Source organism: Crotalus tigris, unplaced genomic scaffold, assembly GCF_016545835.1.
Source record: "Crotalus tigris isolate CLP2741 ecotype Arizona unplaced genomic scaffold, ASM1654583v1 scf7180000017551.9496454, whole genome shotgun sequence".
NCBI lineage: Eukaryota > Metazoa > Chordata > Lepidosauria > Squamata > Viperidae > Crotalus > Crotalus tigris.
This window is the reverse complement of record NW_024096469.1, coordinates 7,050,326-7,069,603: the sequence shown is the minus strand read 5'-3', so window position 1 is coordinate 7,069,603 and position 19,278 is coordinate 7,050,326. Positions and strand designations below refer to the sequence as shown.

General features: G+C 38.9%; 1 protein-coding gene across 6 annotated transcripts in view; it reads right to left on the bottom strand.

Annotated features, from left to right (window-relative positions):
• The window catches only part of LOC120309110 (E3 ubiquitin-protein ligase RNF213-like), a 132,615-nt gene that overhangs the window by 91,340 nt on the left and 21,997 nt on the right, over positions 1–19,278 (bottom strand). For all 6 annotated transcript variants that reach the window (XM_039345957.1, XM_039345965.1, XM_039345997.1 and 3 more), the window contains 8 exons: positions 18,516–18,671; positions 16,197–16,393; positions 10,784–11,076; positions 8,456–8,694; positions 6,460–6,666; positions 3,954–4,140; positions 3,188–3,240; positions 1,401–1,554 (listed from right to left, as the gene is read on the bottom strand). In XM_039345957.1, coding sequence (XP_039201891.1) covers positions 1,401–1,554; positions 3,188–3,240; positions 3,954–4,140; positions 6,460–6,666; positions 8,456–8,694; positions 10,784–11,076; positions 16,197–16,393; positions 18,516–18,671 — 1,486 coding nt within the window. The remainder of the gene's footprint in view (positions 1–1,400; positions 1,555–3,187; positions 3,241–3,953; positions 4,141–6,459; positions 6,667–8,455; positions 8,695–10,783; positions 11,077–16,196; positions 16,394–18,515; positions 18,672–19,278) is intronic.

Here is a 19,278-nt window from a genome sequence, read left to right as displayed (position 1 = left end):
TGGGAAGGACTCAGTGGATACCTAAAAGGCCAAATCCAGTCTAAACATCTGGCTGACTATGAGATGAAATTTATTTAACAATAAGTTAAGTAACAGGCACTTATTTAAAGTAAGTGCCTGTTTTCAGCAAAACATCATAAAATGTAATCACGTGACATGGGATGCTGCAAACAGCCATAAGTCAAGGATTACCTTTATAGACACCCTTTCATTTCAACTCTGGGTGACTTACAAAAAATAATACTAAATTTAAACAGTTAAAAACATAAAATAAAACAAGTCAGCTCAGGCTAAAAACAATCTTTAAAATGCAGCACAAGGCACCACCCGACACACTAACACCAAGCCTAGGATCAAAGCTAGATTTTAAGGGCCTTTTAACATTTCAGGTGGGAATGGTGGGAATGCTGTTCCAGGGAAGAGGTGCACAACAGCTTCCTAGGTCCCCTATGATTTAGCTTGCCAATAGTACTCTCTACTTATTTTATTTCGGCTATAACCCTGAAATGTTTGGGAAGGTATCTCAGGCATCACAGAATGATCCATTCTGCAACCTATTGAGTTCTATGAAATTTGATCACAGAAGGGACAATGCATAGTTCAAACCCTCCTTGGAAGGTATCCCTATGGCTGTATGTTATCTTTTGAACATCAAAGCAGGGAATAACACATATGGTTAGATTCAGTAAGCCCCTAATCTGTGCCAAATCTATGCCAGGTTTCATAATGGTCTAACTGCTGCCATCACATGTGAATTTCAAGCCGAATTATTTTATGAACTTTAACATACTTTAGGTAGTCCTCAGAAACTGAACTCAAAATTTCTGTTGGTAAATGAGACAGTTGTTAAGTGAATTTTGACCCACTTTATGACCCTTCTTGCCACAGTTGTTAAGTGAATCACTGCAGTTGTTAATGTAGTAACATGGTTGTTAAGGGAATCTGGTTTCTCCATTGACTTTGCTTGTCTGAAGGTCACAAAAGGTGATCACATGATCCCCAGGACACTGCCACTGTCATAAATATGTGTCAGTTGCCAAAATCTGTATTTTAATCATGTGACCATGGAAATGCTTGTAAGTGTGAAAAATGATCATAAGTCACTGTAACTTTGAACGATCACTAAGCAAACTGTTGTACGTCGAAGACTACCTGTACTTTTATCTGCCTGAAGTATTCCAAAACGGTGGTGTTTTGATATAACTACCTCACCAAAGCTGTTTGTCCCAATGAATTCCACCCCCCAAAGTCTGAAACTTTATAGGGTCTCCTGCTTGAGTGGGATTGGGACTAGAAGACTTCCAAGATCCCTTCCAAATCTGCTATTCTGTTCCTCTAGTCAGTGAGCCTTTTCCCACTCATCTTAATGATCTACCAAAGGGCAAGAGAGAGAAGCTTACCTCTGAGGGTTCGAGTGCAAGAACTGTTGAAACAATCTCCACTGCTGTAGCTAATAACTTGTAATGTGGTATTGCTGGAACCTGATGGCTGCACATCTCATGAAGTTTTTCACAGGCAACAGCAGAGTGTTTCCAATCACCTTGCTGAATTGTACTGAATTGCAGAAAGTTTGTATATTTGTGCAATTAAGAGAACACCAGAAATGCACATTAAAAGTATGCATAACAAAACAAGACTCAGGAGTTCAAAATGACATTTGCAATGAAAACTAAGCTTACAGGAAGGTAAAATACTTCTCTTCATTTTCATAACCAGTCATACACATCCCCATAGTTGATTTTTTGAACCAGGAAATCTTCTATAGAAGCCATTTTATGAATATCACTCATAAAATTCACTCACTCATAAAATTCCAAACACGTGTCTCCCCTGGAAAAGTTGCCTACTACTGTATCAAAGTTAAGTGTTAAAGAGAGTCCTAACAAAATACTGGTAGTTCCGAGATTACACAGCAATTGGGTAGACTATAAGAGAAATTACCACTGGTAAATGATGCAAATATAAAGCATAACAGCGATGGCAGTCCTGTTTGCTATCATAACCTTAGGACTGTGTAGGTCACTAAGGGGAAAGAGGCAGGAGCCCAGTATAAGGAGTGCAAGCAGATGTTTTTTGGGGGTGGGTGGGAATGCTGTGCAAAAGTGTTGGAAAGCATGGAAGGATTGGCAAGGACCATGGGGGAGCTGACAAAGGCAGGCTCTAGAAAGCACAGAGGGCCAGCAAGGGTATCAGGTAGGCTGGCAAAGGTGAGCACTGGGAAGCATGGGAAGTTGTCAGGCTCCAACAATAGTGCCATAAGTGAAAGGCTGTGCATTTTACCTACAGTACAGGGATTTCCCCAGACTGCTTGCCTTCTTTTGGGAACAGACAGGTATGGTTCCATGGAACTTGGGGGAGGGGGCAGTCCTGGATCTCTTGCAGCTGCGCAACAATTCAAGGCTAATCCCCTGCTTGATTCCTTCTCCATGACTAGCTGGGCATTCCTCAACAGAGGGCCAGCAATGGCAGCAGGCGGTTGCTAAAAAATGGGGACAGGGAAGCAGGGTCTATGGAATCTCATACTCTGTAGTGGGACTTCTTTGTAGGAAGGAAGAGTGAGGCCATTTTTTTTCCTTTTCTCAAAATCACTTCCTACTTTGTTCTAACAGTCTGCAATTCTCTTTTTCTAGTAGAAATAACCCAGCCATGAAATGCTAATCATGGCATTGTCGCACATGAAAGTGGCATATAAATGTTAATAAATAAAACAAATGAATCTTTCTAACTTCTGTTAAAACATTTTTATATACTAATCTTTATGGTTATTAAACTAACATGTAATCTTTTATGACTAATAGTTTGTGGATTGTGAGCAATGCATTTGATGGAGCACTTTATTGTGCAGAGGCATCATGCTTCCTTCAGACAGTGAGGGCAATGTAGGCCATTTTGTCTTAAAAGGCTGAGCCACACTTTTGATCAGCAGGTCCGCTTTGCAAATGGTGGTTTCTGAGCATGGTCTCTCTAGAAATTGCACACACATCAACTACTCATTCCGATACCTGATTGAATCAAGTACCTCCTCAAAGACCTAAAGACACCTAGTTGTGGGTTATCATTTTCAGCTGGACAAAACAAAGCTACATAAGTGATTCATTATCAATTTTTCTATTGTTTACTTCATTAAGGTGTGTTCTAAATGAATGCTTTTTTAAAAACAGAAAAAGTACATGCATGTTTTACTTACATCTTTTTTTCTGACAGGATGTGCAACAATTTTTCTAAAAGCTTTTTTACATCCTAAAAGAGAGAAAAAAGATCAGATTAAAAAGAATAATTATTTTAGACCATCTCCCAGACAAGTGGCTTTGTAGTTTGCTGCCTAAAGAGGTTGGTGTGTGTGTGTGTGGACATAGGTGTTGTAGGTGTTGTGTGTGTTGTGCACATCTGAACACCTCCATTTGTAAGAAACACATCCTACCCTTGGGAAGACTTGGAATTCTGTGCAGTGTATCTCCTTAAGGGCACAGGGTACCTTATTATTAGTTCATGATACCTACCTAGTTTTGCCTGAGGTTGCCAAATCTGGCTGATTACTTCCCAAGTGAATGAGTATTCCTCCCATATGTGAAATTCTATGACATAAGCCAGGACATGCAGTACTGCCCTGATAAGAATAAAGCCCCTTTGCAACCTACTGTTAATATGGGACCCTTCCAGAGGTGAATGATGGATATTGTGGGCCCAAGATATCAAAGGGAAACAATGACCGAGGGAGGTTATTCTACCTGGTAGAAAAAAGTAACAATTTGGTATGCCAAAATGATGCCAAATCTGTAAGTCAGGCCTTAATGGACCAATTTACTAGAATAGCTCAGACAAACCTAGCTCTCATACTTGCTGATGCATATTTCACATCAGAAGTAATGACAAATCTATGGGTCTCTGGTATCTATCCCTTGTCATCATTAGACAAAGATGATTAAAAATGTTAATTAGAAATCAGAACAGACCTGACAATTTTGAGAGTCAATTCTCAAGTTCTTCAGTCTATAAAAAGTTCCCAGAAGACAGTCGAAAGGATCAGCGTAAGGGCCAGAGATAAATTCCACCAGGTCACACAGTCGTAACAAGCAGAACCAGGATCTGAATAATGTTTGGTTTCCTTTCAGTAAATGCTTCTTTTCCATTATTAGATTCCTTTTCAACAAACAGAAATGCATGACAGTGACACAGAAATTTGAATAAAAACATGACACAACAAATATTCTCCAAGTACACTTGTAGGAGCTTCAATTTCAAAATTATATGGAATGTGAGGAACTGTCAATCCAGAAATTAAGAAATTTCAGGTTGGTTTTGTATTTGTCAGCTACTATATCTAAAAGAACTGGGTTTGCTGATTCAGAATTTATTTATTTATATTTCATACTCCTTAACTGCCCATCTCCTCTGGAGAGGTGCTCTGGGTGGTGTGCACTTTAAAATCAATAAAATTAAACAATTAAAAACAGAACAATTTAGGATTAAAATGTTAAAATTATAAAACAACTTTATAAAATTGTAAAAGATGAACAATTCAAATATAGGGAATTAGTTGTTAGTACAGGTGGGGCTGATTCTCATAGGGTTAACCAGCTCTGCAGTTGTGTAGGTGGGCCTCTCTGTCCCCCCCCCCCATGCAAGGCTACACAGTCAGACTTTGATGCTTTTCCAAAAGGTCAAGAAATTGGGGGCTTTCCTCACCTGAGGGCAAGCAGTGACAATGCAATGACATAAAATTATCATAAAACATTTAATGACAAATCATTTGTCATAAAACATTTCCTGTGTTTGATTATGCTATACTTTTCAACATGGGCTATTTTTAAGACAGATTCATCTCTGAGTATGTCCCTGATTTTTTAAGACTTTAAAATACATTAGAAGCTCTGCATGGTAGAAAGTAGTTGGGGAATTTGGTATGAAAATATCTCTGAAAAGATGATCCAACAGGTCATGGGGTTCTCTGGTTTGTTTATAACAGTTTTGCTTTGTTAAAAAAAAAAAATACCTCCAAAACATGACTACAACCCACATCAAATCAGAACTATGCAACATTATAAAAAGTTAAAAACAAAAGAAAAATAATTTCAAAGCCATGTACAGTAGCACAGATGTGTAGATTACTGAACTTCTTAATTGAAAGGAAAAATTCATATGTTTTGATGCCAAACATAACTGAGTAGAAAGGAAATGAGGTACAGCCACTAAATAAGTGCTATTACAAGCCACAGCATTTTCAATTTTCTTTCTGCCTGGAGCCATATAAGCTTCCTTAGTCAGTAGCACCGTAATAATTAAATGCTGTGGATAGAAATACACATAATTTGAGTTATTCAAACTATACCCCCTGTTTAAACGCTTTCATTCAGCATTTCTATTTCAGCTTTAAAAGAATTCATGATGCATTCTGGCAAATGAAAAACTTGATCTGTTTGTTTATCACTTTTTGGATTGCCCACCTTCCTCAGAAATGGACTCTGGGCAGTGTACAATACAATGTTACATTATGGAAAACAGTATATATAAAAGATAAACATTTAGAAGAAGGCAAGGATGATTAACTATTATTAAAATTAGTTAAAAGGCAAAAGGAGGACTTGCAGGGCACTAACCAGCCCCAGAGCTATGTGCTCCTCTGGGCTCCCATGCAAGGCCACAGAGCAACATTTTGACTCATTTCGAAAAGCCAGGAGAGGGGGGATTTGCCTCACCTCCAGGGAGATGAATATTCCACAGGGCCAGAGTAAGGCTCTCCTCCAACCAATCAGAGTTCTTAACTGTCAGAGTCTGCCATATACCTGACATGATTGATCAGGTGGGATAGCTGATGTAATGGGATAAAGATGGTTTCATAGGTAGCCTGGCCCCACACCACATAGGGCTTTATAGGTCATAACCAACATCTTGAATTGGACCCAGAAGCAAACTGCCACCCAATGCAGCTTGCAGAGCAAAGGTGTTACATATACCTTTCTTTGGGCACCTAAAATTGCTGACATGGCCATCTTCTCTACCAGCTGGAGCTTCTGGATAATTTTCAAAGCTATCCCCATGTACAGCATGTTCCAATAATCCAGTTTTATTAGTTATTTAATATTAATCATTGGAATATTGTTGCAATATATGGCACTACCTAAAGTACTCCCTCAGAAGTACTCCCCATGTTACATAATGGTTTCTTGTCCTCTCAATTCTTTCTTGAAACCTTTGCACACACCCCAGTCATTTTAGTGGACTAATCAAGCAAAAAGATCCAGACACCTAGAGAAAGTTCAGTTATTCATACAACAATTGACAACTTACTATTGTTATTAGTCAGTATTGTTTGGGAGGTCACATCTCCAAACAGAACCATTTCTATTTCTTGGAGTCAAGTTTTGCAGTCTATAAATACTGACAATCCATGCCCTAGCTCAAATCAACTTTTAAAAGTCAAAAATCATTTCAAGAATAAGAATAGGCTGAAAAACCTACCTATTGAAGTTTCTGTTTTGATCTCTGATCCCCAAATACTGAATACCTTCCAGCCTTGCCCATTTCTCTTCTGATGCATGCCAAGTCCTAATCTTACATTCAGAATCAGTCACAGTAAATAGGTAAAGAACTGGGAGTGTCCACACCCACTGGTGAATCTTTTCTTCAATACAGCTGTTACAGAGCATTATCAACTTCTCCTCCACACTGAAAGAGATAGAAAAAAATAAGTTCTAGTGAAAAAAACTATTTATCAGAAACTCTCTGTGCAAGCTAACTTGCTTTTCTTACTGCCAACAGAAATAACAATCCTTCAGAAATATAACAAAATAATGTAATTTTGCTTTCTTTCTGTTCTACACTGGTGGCCTCCAACCATTTGAGACCAATAAGCAGATAGGGAACACAGTGGCAGGCCAGAGAAAACACCTGCCCTAAGACAATATTTGCAAAATAGCTGCCATAACAGCACAGCTACTGAGATTATCTTTAGTGATCTAGAGATCAAGCCACCTTTTTTACCAATAGCAAATGGGATCTGTTTTTAAATAGTGAAAGAAAAATCTTGGGTGTTCTTTATGTGAGAGGATGCATATAATTGGGACTTATACATCTCTTGCAAGAGCTGTACAAGACGTTTCATTTTATTTCCTATTCAGTTAATTTTGCTCCTCTTCATCTCCATCCTAATTACATTTGCCACTTTCTTTTCCCTTTCCCTTTCTCCCTATTACCCCCTGTTGTTGTTTCTTCTTACTTTTTGAGGGAAAAAGTAAGGGAAGGAGGAGAATGTCTTCTGGGAAGAATATAGAAAATGTGTTGTGCTTTGGATATACACAAGTCAAAATAATCTTTTCTAGTAATCATGATGAATAATAAGCTTAATCAATAGCATGATGAATATTCTAGTGCAATGAAGCACAAACAACTCATCTAACAGCACAGATGTAGGGAAACACAGCAGCATTCTTATGCTGGACTAAGACTACCGTATGCCAAAAATCAGAGAAGATCAAAGTTTCACTGATGGATGAAAGCAGACAAGAGTCAGGGTATGATTCCAGGGTCAAAAACTGCCTGAGAACACCTGAATCTCCCCTCCAAATTGTTTCCTGTGTGGGGAAATATTTCTGGAATCAAGAGGCTCCAAGACATGTTTTGGAAACCACCTGATTACTAATTTAGACAACATATTTGCTTATATCAGCTGGGAAACTCACATTGATCAGTGGCATGTACTTCTGACTGAGCTGCATTAAAATTAAGAAATGTACTAAAAGGACAACAATATTCTAACTTTACAGCAATAAATCCATGCAATTATTGTACTGTGCAGTATTGCCTTATTATGCTTAAAGATAAAGATCCTGAGAGGGGAGGGAAAAGATTCCTTATGTTTTCCGTGTGTGTGTGTGTGTGTGTGTGTGTGTGTGTGTGTGTGTGTGTGTGTAAATGTATTTTTGTCTGTAAGGGAGAGCATGAAGGCTCAAGATAATTTTACAAACAAAATTTGTTTTATAAACAAATGTAATTCAATTAATATTTCTTTTTTGCCTGGCTCTGCCCCTTTTTTAAAATGTGGCTTTTAGCAGATATGAATATTTATATCTGTCACATGATAGCTAGCATGGTGCTGAAGTTAAGATGCTAGACTGGCACCAAGAAGACCCAGGTTCAAGCATACACTCAGCCATGGAAGCTCACTAAATGATTTTGGGCCAGTCCATCTCTCCAATACCTACTTCACAGGGAAAACTGATAAAATTTATAGACAAGTAACTATTTGAGCAATTCATGTCAAATCACTAAATGCACACTGATCTTTTCAGAAATCTATCACATTAAAAAAAACAAAGCAAAGCAGGCATCTAACATGTTTAACACACCCAATTGCTTGCCTTCCTCCCAACCAAACTCATCTTCTTTCTACCTTAACCTTCAGTATCCTCATTCCACTCTACATTCTTGCCATATACCCCAAAGTCAAATTACATACCCCTGACACTCTGAGAACATCTCTCTGAAGCACTTGGTTTCATTTACATCTGCTGGTGAGTTCTCCAGACAAAGAAACCTGCATAACTGTTCCAGTCCCTTTTTGGACAGTTGAAGATTGTAATCTTTTACTAATGTAAGGGTGATCAATGCTAGACCTAGTTTATCCCACATCGAAGTGTTCTGTTTGAGGATGTTACTTGATTGTTCCATCAAGTAATTCATAATCAAATCTTGCAACTTTAAAAGGGAAGGAGGGAGAGAAAGAGAGAGAGAAAGAATTGCATGTTTAACCATATATCAGATTAAGGCATAAGCTATATAACAAAATATTTAAGTGCATACATTGTCCTGAACCTAACCCAATGAAAACACATTATACATTAGACTTAAAAAGGCCAGGAAATTGGTTTAACTTAAGCTATTAACCTGTGCAACAGCTCTCTGTTTCTGAAGCAGTGATTATGCAGAAGTGTTAGATCAAAAAATGATCAGACTCAGGTGTCCAATTGATTTAAATGATTTCCTGGATGTATTGCGCAATTTGCCACCTCATCTGACTGCAATATTATCAAATCCTATTATGCTCTATGGAATATGAAAAAGCTAAGGGAGTAGAATCTAAGTTGCTATCAGCCTTGACAGAGCACAAATGGAAGAAACCTTGCGAAATTATGCACTAGGGTCTACTTCTAATCAACTTTTATTGCATCTATTGAAAGTAATTCAGCACCTTCTTGGCTGGGATACTAAAAAGGAGGAAAAAACAGTAGCTCAGAGGAAGCAATTTGTACCATCTGTGTAATTAAGGTCAATCACATCTTCCTTAGATTGGGCATCAGCATTGGGATATATGAGAATATGTAATGTCTACATCCATTTGTTCCATTAATTTAAAATTCTTTCAGTTTGTATACGCTGAGAGCATGGTTCACAATAGAGGATCAGGGTTATCATCTATTTAAAAACATTTTGCTCTTTTTGACTGATTAAATCAGCCAAAATGTGACTGGCTTCATAGTTAAGGGAAGTGATCCATGCAGATTTGTAGGTGGGAAATGCCCAATACTATTAGTTCTTTTATTTGAATTTCAAGATCTATAATGCTGCAATCTCTGACTTTATTTAATATCTACATGGAACTGCTAAGAGAGGAAATATAAGCATTGAAATAGGGTGGCCATCAGCTTTCTCCTTACCATTTTACTCTAAAGAAATAATCAGTATCAGTATTGAATACTGACAGGGGGGCTAATAATAGAATAGATTAGACAACATAACTCAGGGACGTTCAAAATACTCTATGAGCCATAGGAAACATATCTCAGAAACTGGGATCTCATTATGGGCTTCTTGCTGATCCTCTACACTTATTAGATTCATAGGTGGTAACTATAGAAAGGAATGTATTTGGTCAATTATGTCCACTGTGTCAGATCTATCTATCTATCTATCTATCTATCTATCTATCTATCTATCTATCTATCTATCTATCTATCTATCTATCTATCTATCTATCCATTTACCTACCTACCTACCTACCTACCTACCAAATTTGTAATTGCTCCTGAGCTAGTTAGATTTGGCCACTATCCATGCATCACAATTTAAGTTATTTTCTACATTCAAAAGGTTCAATTATTTCAAAATGTGACCACTATAGCATCAGAATCAGTCTTTTTAATTAAGCATTTAAAAAAAAGGGTAAAGAAAAAAAACCAAAAATATTTCAAAAGGGAAGAGGGAGAGAAAGCAAGAAAAATAGATTATAAGGTAGATAAATAGTTTACAGGCATCATAAATTTACAATATTCCAACAATTGCTTCAAAGAGATGAATATACTAGATTATTCTAAAAACTATGTCCTTTTTGAAATCCCATATGAATATCAACACAAATAATCAATATACTATAATGTATAAAATTGAGAATTGTAATAGTTTCTATAGAAACAATTAAAAATCCTATTAAGAGAAACTCCAAGTTCATAGGTCTATATAGAGAATTATAATCCAGAAAGGGTTTCCCAATTGAATTAAATCCTGCATCAGTTTCACTTTTGAAATACAAAGTTGTTTTAACCATCAGAGCATATGCTTGATATCAGCACCTTTCAATTCATTCATGCAATGACTTAAGTCCATATTCTGTCTTTTTTCAGAATCTTGAACTCAGTACTCAGCCCAGCTTAATAATTTAGCTGCATCATTTTATTCCAAGGACACTGTAACAATGAGTATTTTGCTCAGAACAGTCAAGATGATACAAACTCTATAGAAATGTGGCTACAAGGTTCTACTTGGATGTATAATAAAGAGAAAATAATACCTGCTCTTCTCCAAATTGTAGCTCTTTCCATGGTTTTCGACATCCTTCATGTAGCATTATCCTTTTATTTACAGAGTAAAATTGTTGGAACTGCTGGAAAAAGCTTTTGATGTTAATCCGACTCCACGTTTTAAGTATACTGAAGAGGCTGTCCAGCATTATTCTTGCGGCTATACATTTCCCTTTCACAACATCCTTTTCCTTATCTTTCCGAAATGGAATTTGATTCTTAAATGTTGTCCACCAACTATCCTCAGGTTTAGTGCATATTATATCATCATACTGATGCCAATCTGTTAAATAAAATACTGTATTATCAAAGTTCAGAAATGCAAGATACAGCCCTTCTAGCTTTGCGTGCCAATGCAACCGCATGATGCAATTTTCATGGACACCCTGCTTTGTTATGGTCTCCTTCCATAGTCAAATCATGCAGACACACAGAAATGGTCATTTTCTTCCAACTCCTGTAGAAGGTATTTCTGAGCTACCATAAATGCCGGCGTACGAGGCGACCCAGCGTATAAGACGACCCCCGTCTTTATAGCCGGGCCGCATTCCTAGAACGTCGTCTTATACGCCGGAAACTACCAGTATTTCCGGTGTATAAGATGACTCGGCGTATAAGACGACCCCCGTCTTTGGCGCCGATTTCAGCGCTCGCGGAAGTCGCCTTATACGCCGGCATTTACGGTATATTCCATCCGTATTAATTTAAACTGTTTACCGCTAGGACATGTTTTGAAATACAGCACTACACAATGATAAATAAATGTGCAATTTCTATCTTTAGCAAATATGAGAGTAAGTAAATTGCTTAATCCAAAAGTAATGAGCTTTGGTGACTACCAGCTTCTTAATACAGGTAGTTCTTGACTTATAACCACAACTAAGCCCGACATTTCCATTGCTGTGCAAAGCAATTGTTAAGTGAGTCATGTCCCATTTTAGGACCTTTTTTGCCATATTTGTTAAGCAAATCAATGCATGTGTTAAGTGAATCACTGCAGTTGTTAAGCAAAGCTAGCTTTCCCCATTGACTCTGCTTGTGAGAGGTCGATGGGAAGCTCACAAATGATGATTACATGATACCGGGATGGTGCAACTTTCATAAATACATGCCAGTTGCCAAGCACTCAAATTTGAATCATGTGATCATGGGGATGCTGCAATGGTCGTAAGTGTGAGAACTAGTCATAAGTCACTTTTTTCAATGCTGCTGTAGCTTGGAACGGTCACTAAAAGAATAGTTGTAAGTCAAGGACTACCTGTAACAATAATGATCATCAGAGACCATCAGCTTCCTGATCCATTTGCTTTATAAATATCCTATGCTGGGACAAGAACAGAATTTTCTTTTGGTCTTGATACGAGAGATATCTAACCAACAGATTGTCTTATACTGTGTTATCATTCCAGAAATCCAGGAACTATATTTTAATTTTAAATGTGTTGGAGTACAGCTCTTTCCAAAAGGATCAAGCTCAGATACAATGGCCAACTCAACAGAATAAAATAAAGTCTGCTCTTTCATAAATACAATTTGAAATTGGACCAGTACCACCTGGAAGATAAAACATCACATTTGGGCTTGGCTAGACAGTGAAGAAATTGGATTATCAGTCATATATGTCTCCAGCACACCAAACTAGAACACTGTCTTCTTTTTTTAAATCCCACCTATTGTTCTTTCAAAAAAATGACATCAACTTTCCCTTATCACAATAACTAAAGAATTATATTAAAAAGAAAATTAGGGAAACAAATGCCTAAAATCTGATGTAATCCTCCAAAATTCAATGACAGAGTTGAAAGGGACTATAAGGATCATAAAGCACATCAGTGCAAAATCCTCCGGGGCACCTCTGAAAAATGATTACAAGTAAATCAATAATAATAATAGTAAAGTTGGAAGGGACCTTAGAGGTCATCTAGTCCAACCCCCTGCTTAGGCAGGAAACCCTATACCATTTCAGACAAATGGCTGTCCAGTCTCTTCTTAAAAACTTCCAGTGTTGGAGCATTCACTGCTTCTGGAGGCAGGCTATTCCATTGGTTAATTGTTCTAACTGTCAGGAAGTTTCTCCTTAGTTCTAGATTGCTTCTCTCCTTGATTAGTTTCCATCCGTTGCTTCTTGTCCTGCCTTCAGGTGCTTTGGAGAATAGCTTGACTCCCTCTTCTTTGTGGCAGCCTCTGAGATATTGGAACACTGCTATCATGTCCCCCCTCCTCCTTCTCTTCACTAAACTAGACATACCCAATTCCAGCAGCCGTTCTTTATATGCTTTAGCCTCCAATCCCCTATTCATCTTTGTTGCTCTTCTCTGTGCTCTTTCTAGAGTCTCAACATCTTTTTTGCATCGCAGTGACCAAAACTGGATGCAGCATTCCAAGTGTGGCCTTACCAAGGCATTGTAAAGTGGTATTAATACTTCACGTGTTCTTGATTCTATCCCTCTATTAATGTAGCCTAGTACTGTGTTGGCCTTTTTGGCAGCTGCAGCACACTGCTGGCTCATATTTAGGTGATTGTCCACTAGGACTCCGAGGTCCCTCTCACGGTTACTGCTATTGAGCAAGGTACCCCCTATACTATACCTGTGCATTTTTTTTTCTTGCCTAAATTTAGAACCTTGCTTTTTTCACCACTGAATTTCATTTTGTTAGATAGTGTCCAGTGTTCAAGTCTGTCCAGATCCTTCTGTATCTTAAGCCTGTCTTCTGAAGTGTTGGCTATTCCTGCCAGCTTGGTGTCGTCTGCAAATTTGATGAGTTCCCCATCTATCCCCTCATCCAAATCGTTGATATAGATGTTGAAGAGCACTGGGCCCAGAACAGAGCCCTGGGGCACCCCACAACATACTTCCCTCCATGGAGATGCGGTTCCATTGAGGACCATACACTGAGTACGGCCGGTCAGCCAGCTACGGATCCATCTGGTGGTGATGCTGCCTACCCACATTTTTCTATCTTGTGAAGTAGTAGGTTGTGATCTAGTTTATCAAATGCCTTACTGAAGTCCAAGTAAATTATGTCCACAGCATTCCTCTGATCCACTAATTTTGTCACTTTGTCAAAGAATGCAATAAGATTTGCCTAGCATGATCTATTTTTGACAAACCCGTGTTGGCTTTTAGTAATGACTTTATTTGCCTCTAGGTGTTCAGTGATTCGTTGTTTGATTATCTTTTCCAGGATCTTCCCAGGTATTGAGGTCAGGCTGATAGGTCTGTAATTTCCTGGGTCCATTTTTTTTCCCTTTTTTGTAGATGGGAACTACATCAGCTCTTTTCCAGCTCTCTGGTAGTTCCCCTGTGTTCCAGGATCTTTGAAAAATATAGTTCAGTGGTTCTGAGATCACATCTGCCAGTTCCTTGAGAACCTTGGAGCGTAATCCATCTGGTCCTGATGATTTGAACTCCTCTAGGCTTGACAGGTGCTCACTTACCGTTTTCTTGCCTATCTTAATTTGTGTTTCTATTCTGTTTTTTATGGCACTATTTTTGATAGGTTGGTCTGTTTTTTCCCATTGTGTAAAGACAGATGTAAAAAAAGAGTTAAATAGTTCAGCTTTCTCCCTGTTGCTTGTCACCTTTTTGCCACTTTCACCCACTAATGGACCAATCATTTCCTTCACTTTTTTCTTGTTTTTTACATGTTGAAAGAAGCTTTTTTTTATCTTTGACTTTGGTCGCAAGCCTTAGTTCATTTTGAGCCTTGGTTTTCCTCACTTCATCTTTGGAGGCTTGGGCTATTTGCTGATATTCTGTCTTAGTTATGTGCCCCTCTTTCCACTTTCTATACTTGTCCTTTTTATCTTTCAATTTGTCAGAGTTCTTTATACAGCCATGCTGGTTTCTTTTGAGAACTGTTATTTTTCCGCTTTGTTGATATTGTGCTAGACTGGGCTTTTATTATCTCACTTTTCAAAATTTCCCAAGCTTCTTGAGTTGTTTTCCCCTCGAAGATTTTCATCCATGGAATCCTTCCCAAGTCCTCTCTAAGTTTATTGAAATTAGCTCTCTTGAAGTCCAAGACTCTAGTTTGACTGTGTTCTATTGCTTGTGCTTCCATAATGATGAATTCCAGTATTGCATGATCACTTCTTCCCAGGGTTCTTATGGCTTCAACACTTTCTATCATTTCATCTCTATTAGTGAGAATTAGATCCTTGACTTACAACAGTTCATTTAGTGATCGTTTAAAGTTACAATACACTGAAAAAAGTAACTTATGATTGTTTTTCACAGTCATGACCGCTGCAGTATCCCCATTGTCATGTGATCAAAATTCAAATACTTGGCAACTGACTCATACTTAGGACGGTTTCAATGTCCCAAGGTCATGTGATCACCTTTTGTGACCTTCTGACAAGCAAAGTCAACGAGGAAGCCAGATTCACTGAACAACCATATTACTAACTTAACAACTGCAGTGATTATCTAAACTGTGGCAAGAAAGATCATACAATGGGGCAAAACTCACTTAACAAATGTCTTCTTAGCAACAGAAATGTTGGGCTAAATGATAATACTACAGCTATACTATATGGGTAAATATATCCAGACATTCGACAGCATTGTGAAAATTAGGTGTTCAGCAGATTTGATGGCACAAGGGGGAAAAAAAATCTTTCCCTGTGTCTAATTGTTTTGGCATGCAATGCCCTGTAGCAGAGTCCCAAGAGGAGGAGCTGAAACAGTTCATGTCCAGGATGTGAAGGGTCTGTAGATATGTTCTCAGCCTTCCTTCTGGCCAGTGCAATATACAGGTCTTCTATGGAAGGCAGCTTCTTTGCAATTGTTCTTTCTACAGTCTTAACTATCCATTGGAGTCTGTACCTGTCCTGTTTGGCTGCTGTACCAAACTAGATAGTTATAGAACAGTGGTTCTCAACCTGTGGGTCGGGACCCCATTTGGGATCAAACGACCATTTCATGGGGGTCACCAAACCACGCTGTCCGCCATTTTTTTCCCTTTTCCCTAGCTGTCCTACTCCCTCTTATTGGTGGCCACTTGGGGGTCACCACAACATGGGGAACTATATTATGGGGTCACGGCATTAGAAAGGTTGAGAACCACTGTTATAGAAGTACAAACAACAGACTCGATAATTGCTCTGTAAAACTGTATCATCAGCTCCTGGGGCAGTCTGAACTTCCTGAATAAACGCAGGAAGAACATTCTTAGTTGTCCCTTTTTCATGATGGTTCTAATATTAAGTATCAATTTCAAGCCCTGGGAGATTATAGAACCCAAAAACCTGAAGGACTTTACTGCAGATACTGAGCTGTCAAATATATTAAGAGGTTCTGTTTCGTATTTTGAATTCTTGTTTTCTTGGATGCTACAAAATCTAAGTTTCTTTAATATAGCACTGGGAAGACTGTAATACAAGGAGCAGTTTCTTACCTGTACCACTTATCAATTTTGATGATAAATACAAGGAGCGATCTACATGGAATCCTTCTAAAGCAGGTTTGTAAATGAATTCATACAACAGTTGTTTGTCACGTTTAACAACATATTTATAAGAAATTTCTTTATCCAAGTTTTCCTTAGAAATTATGGTGTGGCCTTCAATCAGGTATCCATGATCTCCAAGATCTCTAGTATTTAAAAAATTGTATTTTAGCAACAGAGCAAAGGCAAGGAAGCAATTTATTGTTGAAATAAAATTTTAGAGGCATATCAAATCATTAATATTGTCCCTGAAACTGGAATGGTCTTATATTTCTTATTACATACATTAGCAATAAAAGTAAAATGCGATTGACTTACAATCATTCCTTTAGTTACTATTCAAAGTTACAATGGCCCTGAAAAAAAAGTGACTTACAAATGGTCTTCACTCTTACAAGCGATATAGCATCCCCACATTCATCTAACAAAATTTGGGTGCTTGGCAACCAGCATGTAGTATCCCAGGGTCACATGATCATCATTTATAATTTTTCCTGCCGACTTCCGGCAAGCAAAATGCAATTAATGACCGCATGATTCTTTTAACAGCTGCAGTGATCTATTTAACCATGGCAAAAAGGACATAAAATTGGGTTATGACTCACTGCCTCACTCAACAATCAAAATTCTAATCTCAATTGTGGCCATAAGGCAAGGACTACCTATACTAAATTTTCCTTTTCACTTTCAAAAGTAACAGGCCTTCATAAATCTCTATCAATAAGTACAGGTAGTCCTCGAGTTACGAGTGTAATGGAGCCTGCCCATTCCATTTGTAACTCGAAAACTTGTAGAGTAATCTCATTTGAGGTACAAGATCACTCCCTTGCTCGTTAAAACATACGTGGTTCATTAAGCGAACATGAGGTTTCTCAGGGTGGGAAAGTCCATGGAGGTCTAGTGCTAGAACAGGCCCTCAGAAATTCCCCACCCACTAAGATACCACATGTTTCCCCCTCCCTTCCTGCTGCGCCGGACTCACCTATAAAAAATTTGTCTCCTCTTTACTGCGGGTCCTGCTGTCGCCTGGATTTGAGGCCGGGGAATGCTTCCGCGCACTCCCCGTGGCCTGATCTGGGCTCCGGAGGTCTTTTCCAGGCCACTGCCTCCCGGATTTGAGGCCAGGGAACGCTTCCATGCACCTGGCATGGCCCGATCTGTGCTCTGGAGGCCTTTTCCGGGCCCAGTCAGGATGCAGAGGGTGCACAGAAGAGTTCCCTGGCCTCAGATCTGGGCGGATATGGTCTGCAAAAGGCCTCCGGAGCCCCGATTCAGCCTCTGGAGGCACGTGGAAGTGTTCCCTAGCTACGGTTCCATCCACTGTTGCAGAGAACAGAGGACTAAAGTACCATGAGATTACGCGAGATCAGTAGCATGAGATCTCGCCCCTCTGATCTCACGTGATCTTGCGTTACTTTAGGCCTCTATAGTCTTTGTGAACCCACCGGCCTGAAGCAACTAAGAAAGCGAAGGATCACGATCTTCTCAGGGAGACCCGGGGCGGAGGTGGGGAGGGAGGGAATAACCAGGGTGAATGTTGCAAAGCTGCCGAGGTGCTGCAATATTCGTAACTTCGGGACATGCTTGTAAGTGAACACTCGTAACTCAGGGATTACCTGTATAATGAAGGCTGTGTATCTGCCAGAATTTTAAAAAAGCAGAAAATGATCTTTACTAGGGCCAGTTGTCATTCTTTGCAGACCACATAAGTGCAGCGCTCTGGGATCCAGCATCTTCTTGTGCTCATTACCATGATGTAATACCCCCTTTTCCCTACTAAAATATTAATAGTAACAGCTTCCCCTTGCATTTATGAAGCGCTAAGGGCACAAATAACACAATATAGTGTTTTTCATTCTAAAATACTTGCAATCTCAGTTTGTACAAAGAAGTGCTAATAAAGCGGAATATCTGTAGCTCAGGGTTGAAATGAGGGGTCCTTGGTGCTCTCTGAGCTTCCTTGTTTCCTTGCCCATGTTTCATTACCTATTTGCCCTCCCTTTATGAATCCCATCATTCATGAATAATTGCCAATAAAAACACAAGTATCTAGATTTTCTCTCATTACCTTTCCTCTGTAATATAAATATACTATACGCACCTGTCCCAAGGTAACTTTGCTGAAATACAAACATAAGCATGCACACATTCAGAAAGAGCTAAATTCTCAAAAAAGAAGGCTAAATGCCTTGCACATAACTGAGATATTAATGAAAGCTGCTTAATTCAGAACTGAGAATATGCTATATCATACCAACATATACTTACTGGGTACAGTTCAGCTCACATACATGATCTTTCCAATCAATATAATCAGAAATCCCCCCTGCCAGAATAAACACTTTATGCTTCTCAGGATTCATCTTGAAGTCCTTAGATAGAATAGCATGGAAATAAACCGTAATATTCTCCGTAGGTGTGTGACTGCAAGAAAGAATAAGAAAATAGAAGATGACGCCATATTAATTCTACTTAATTATAATACATAAAACTTCAGCAAAACAAATATATATGCTTATAAGAATTCATCATGGACAGGTCGGAATATATTTGCAAGGCCCTCGCATTGCTTAACAATACCAGCGCCTACTGGATAATCGTGAAGGACCCGATGACAACTCTCAGAAACCAGCTCAGTAAACTGGCAGATAAATTGAAATGACAGGGAAGAATCAGCGACGACATATTGAGGACAATACGCCCCAGGGATTCGGCCATGGCTAGGTTCTATGGGCTTCCAAAAATTCACAAGGAAGGGATTCCTCTGCGACCTATTGTCTCATTCAGAGGTACACGGACCTCGGGATTGGCTAAATGGCTGAGCAGTCGGATTAGATATCTGGTGGAGAACACTGAGACTATGGTGAAATCATCAGAGGAGTTCCTGAGAAGGATAAAATACTTAAGGGTAGAGGAGGATGAGATCACGGTGTCTTTTGATGTCACCTCATTCTTCACCTCGATCCCGCAAGACCTGGCCATTGCAGTGATAAGAAGCGCTTGCATCCAGAGAAAGGGCCACACCAGGACT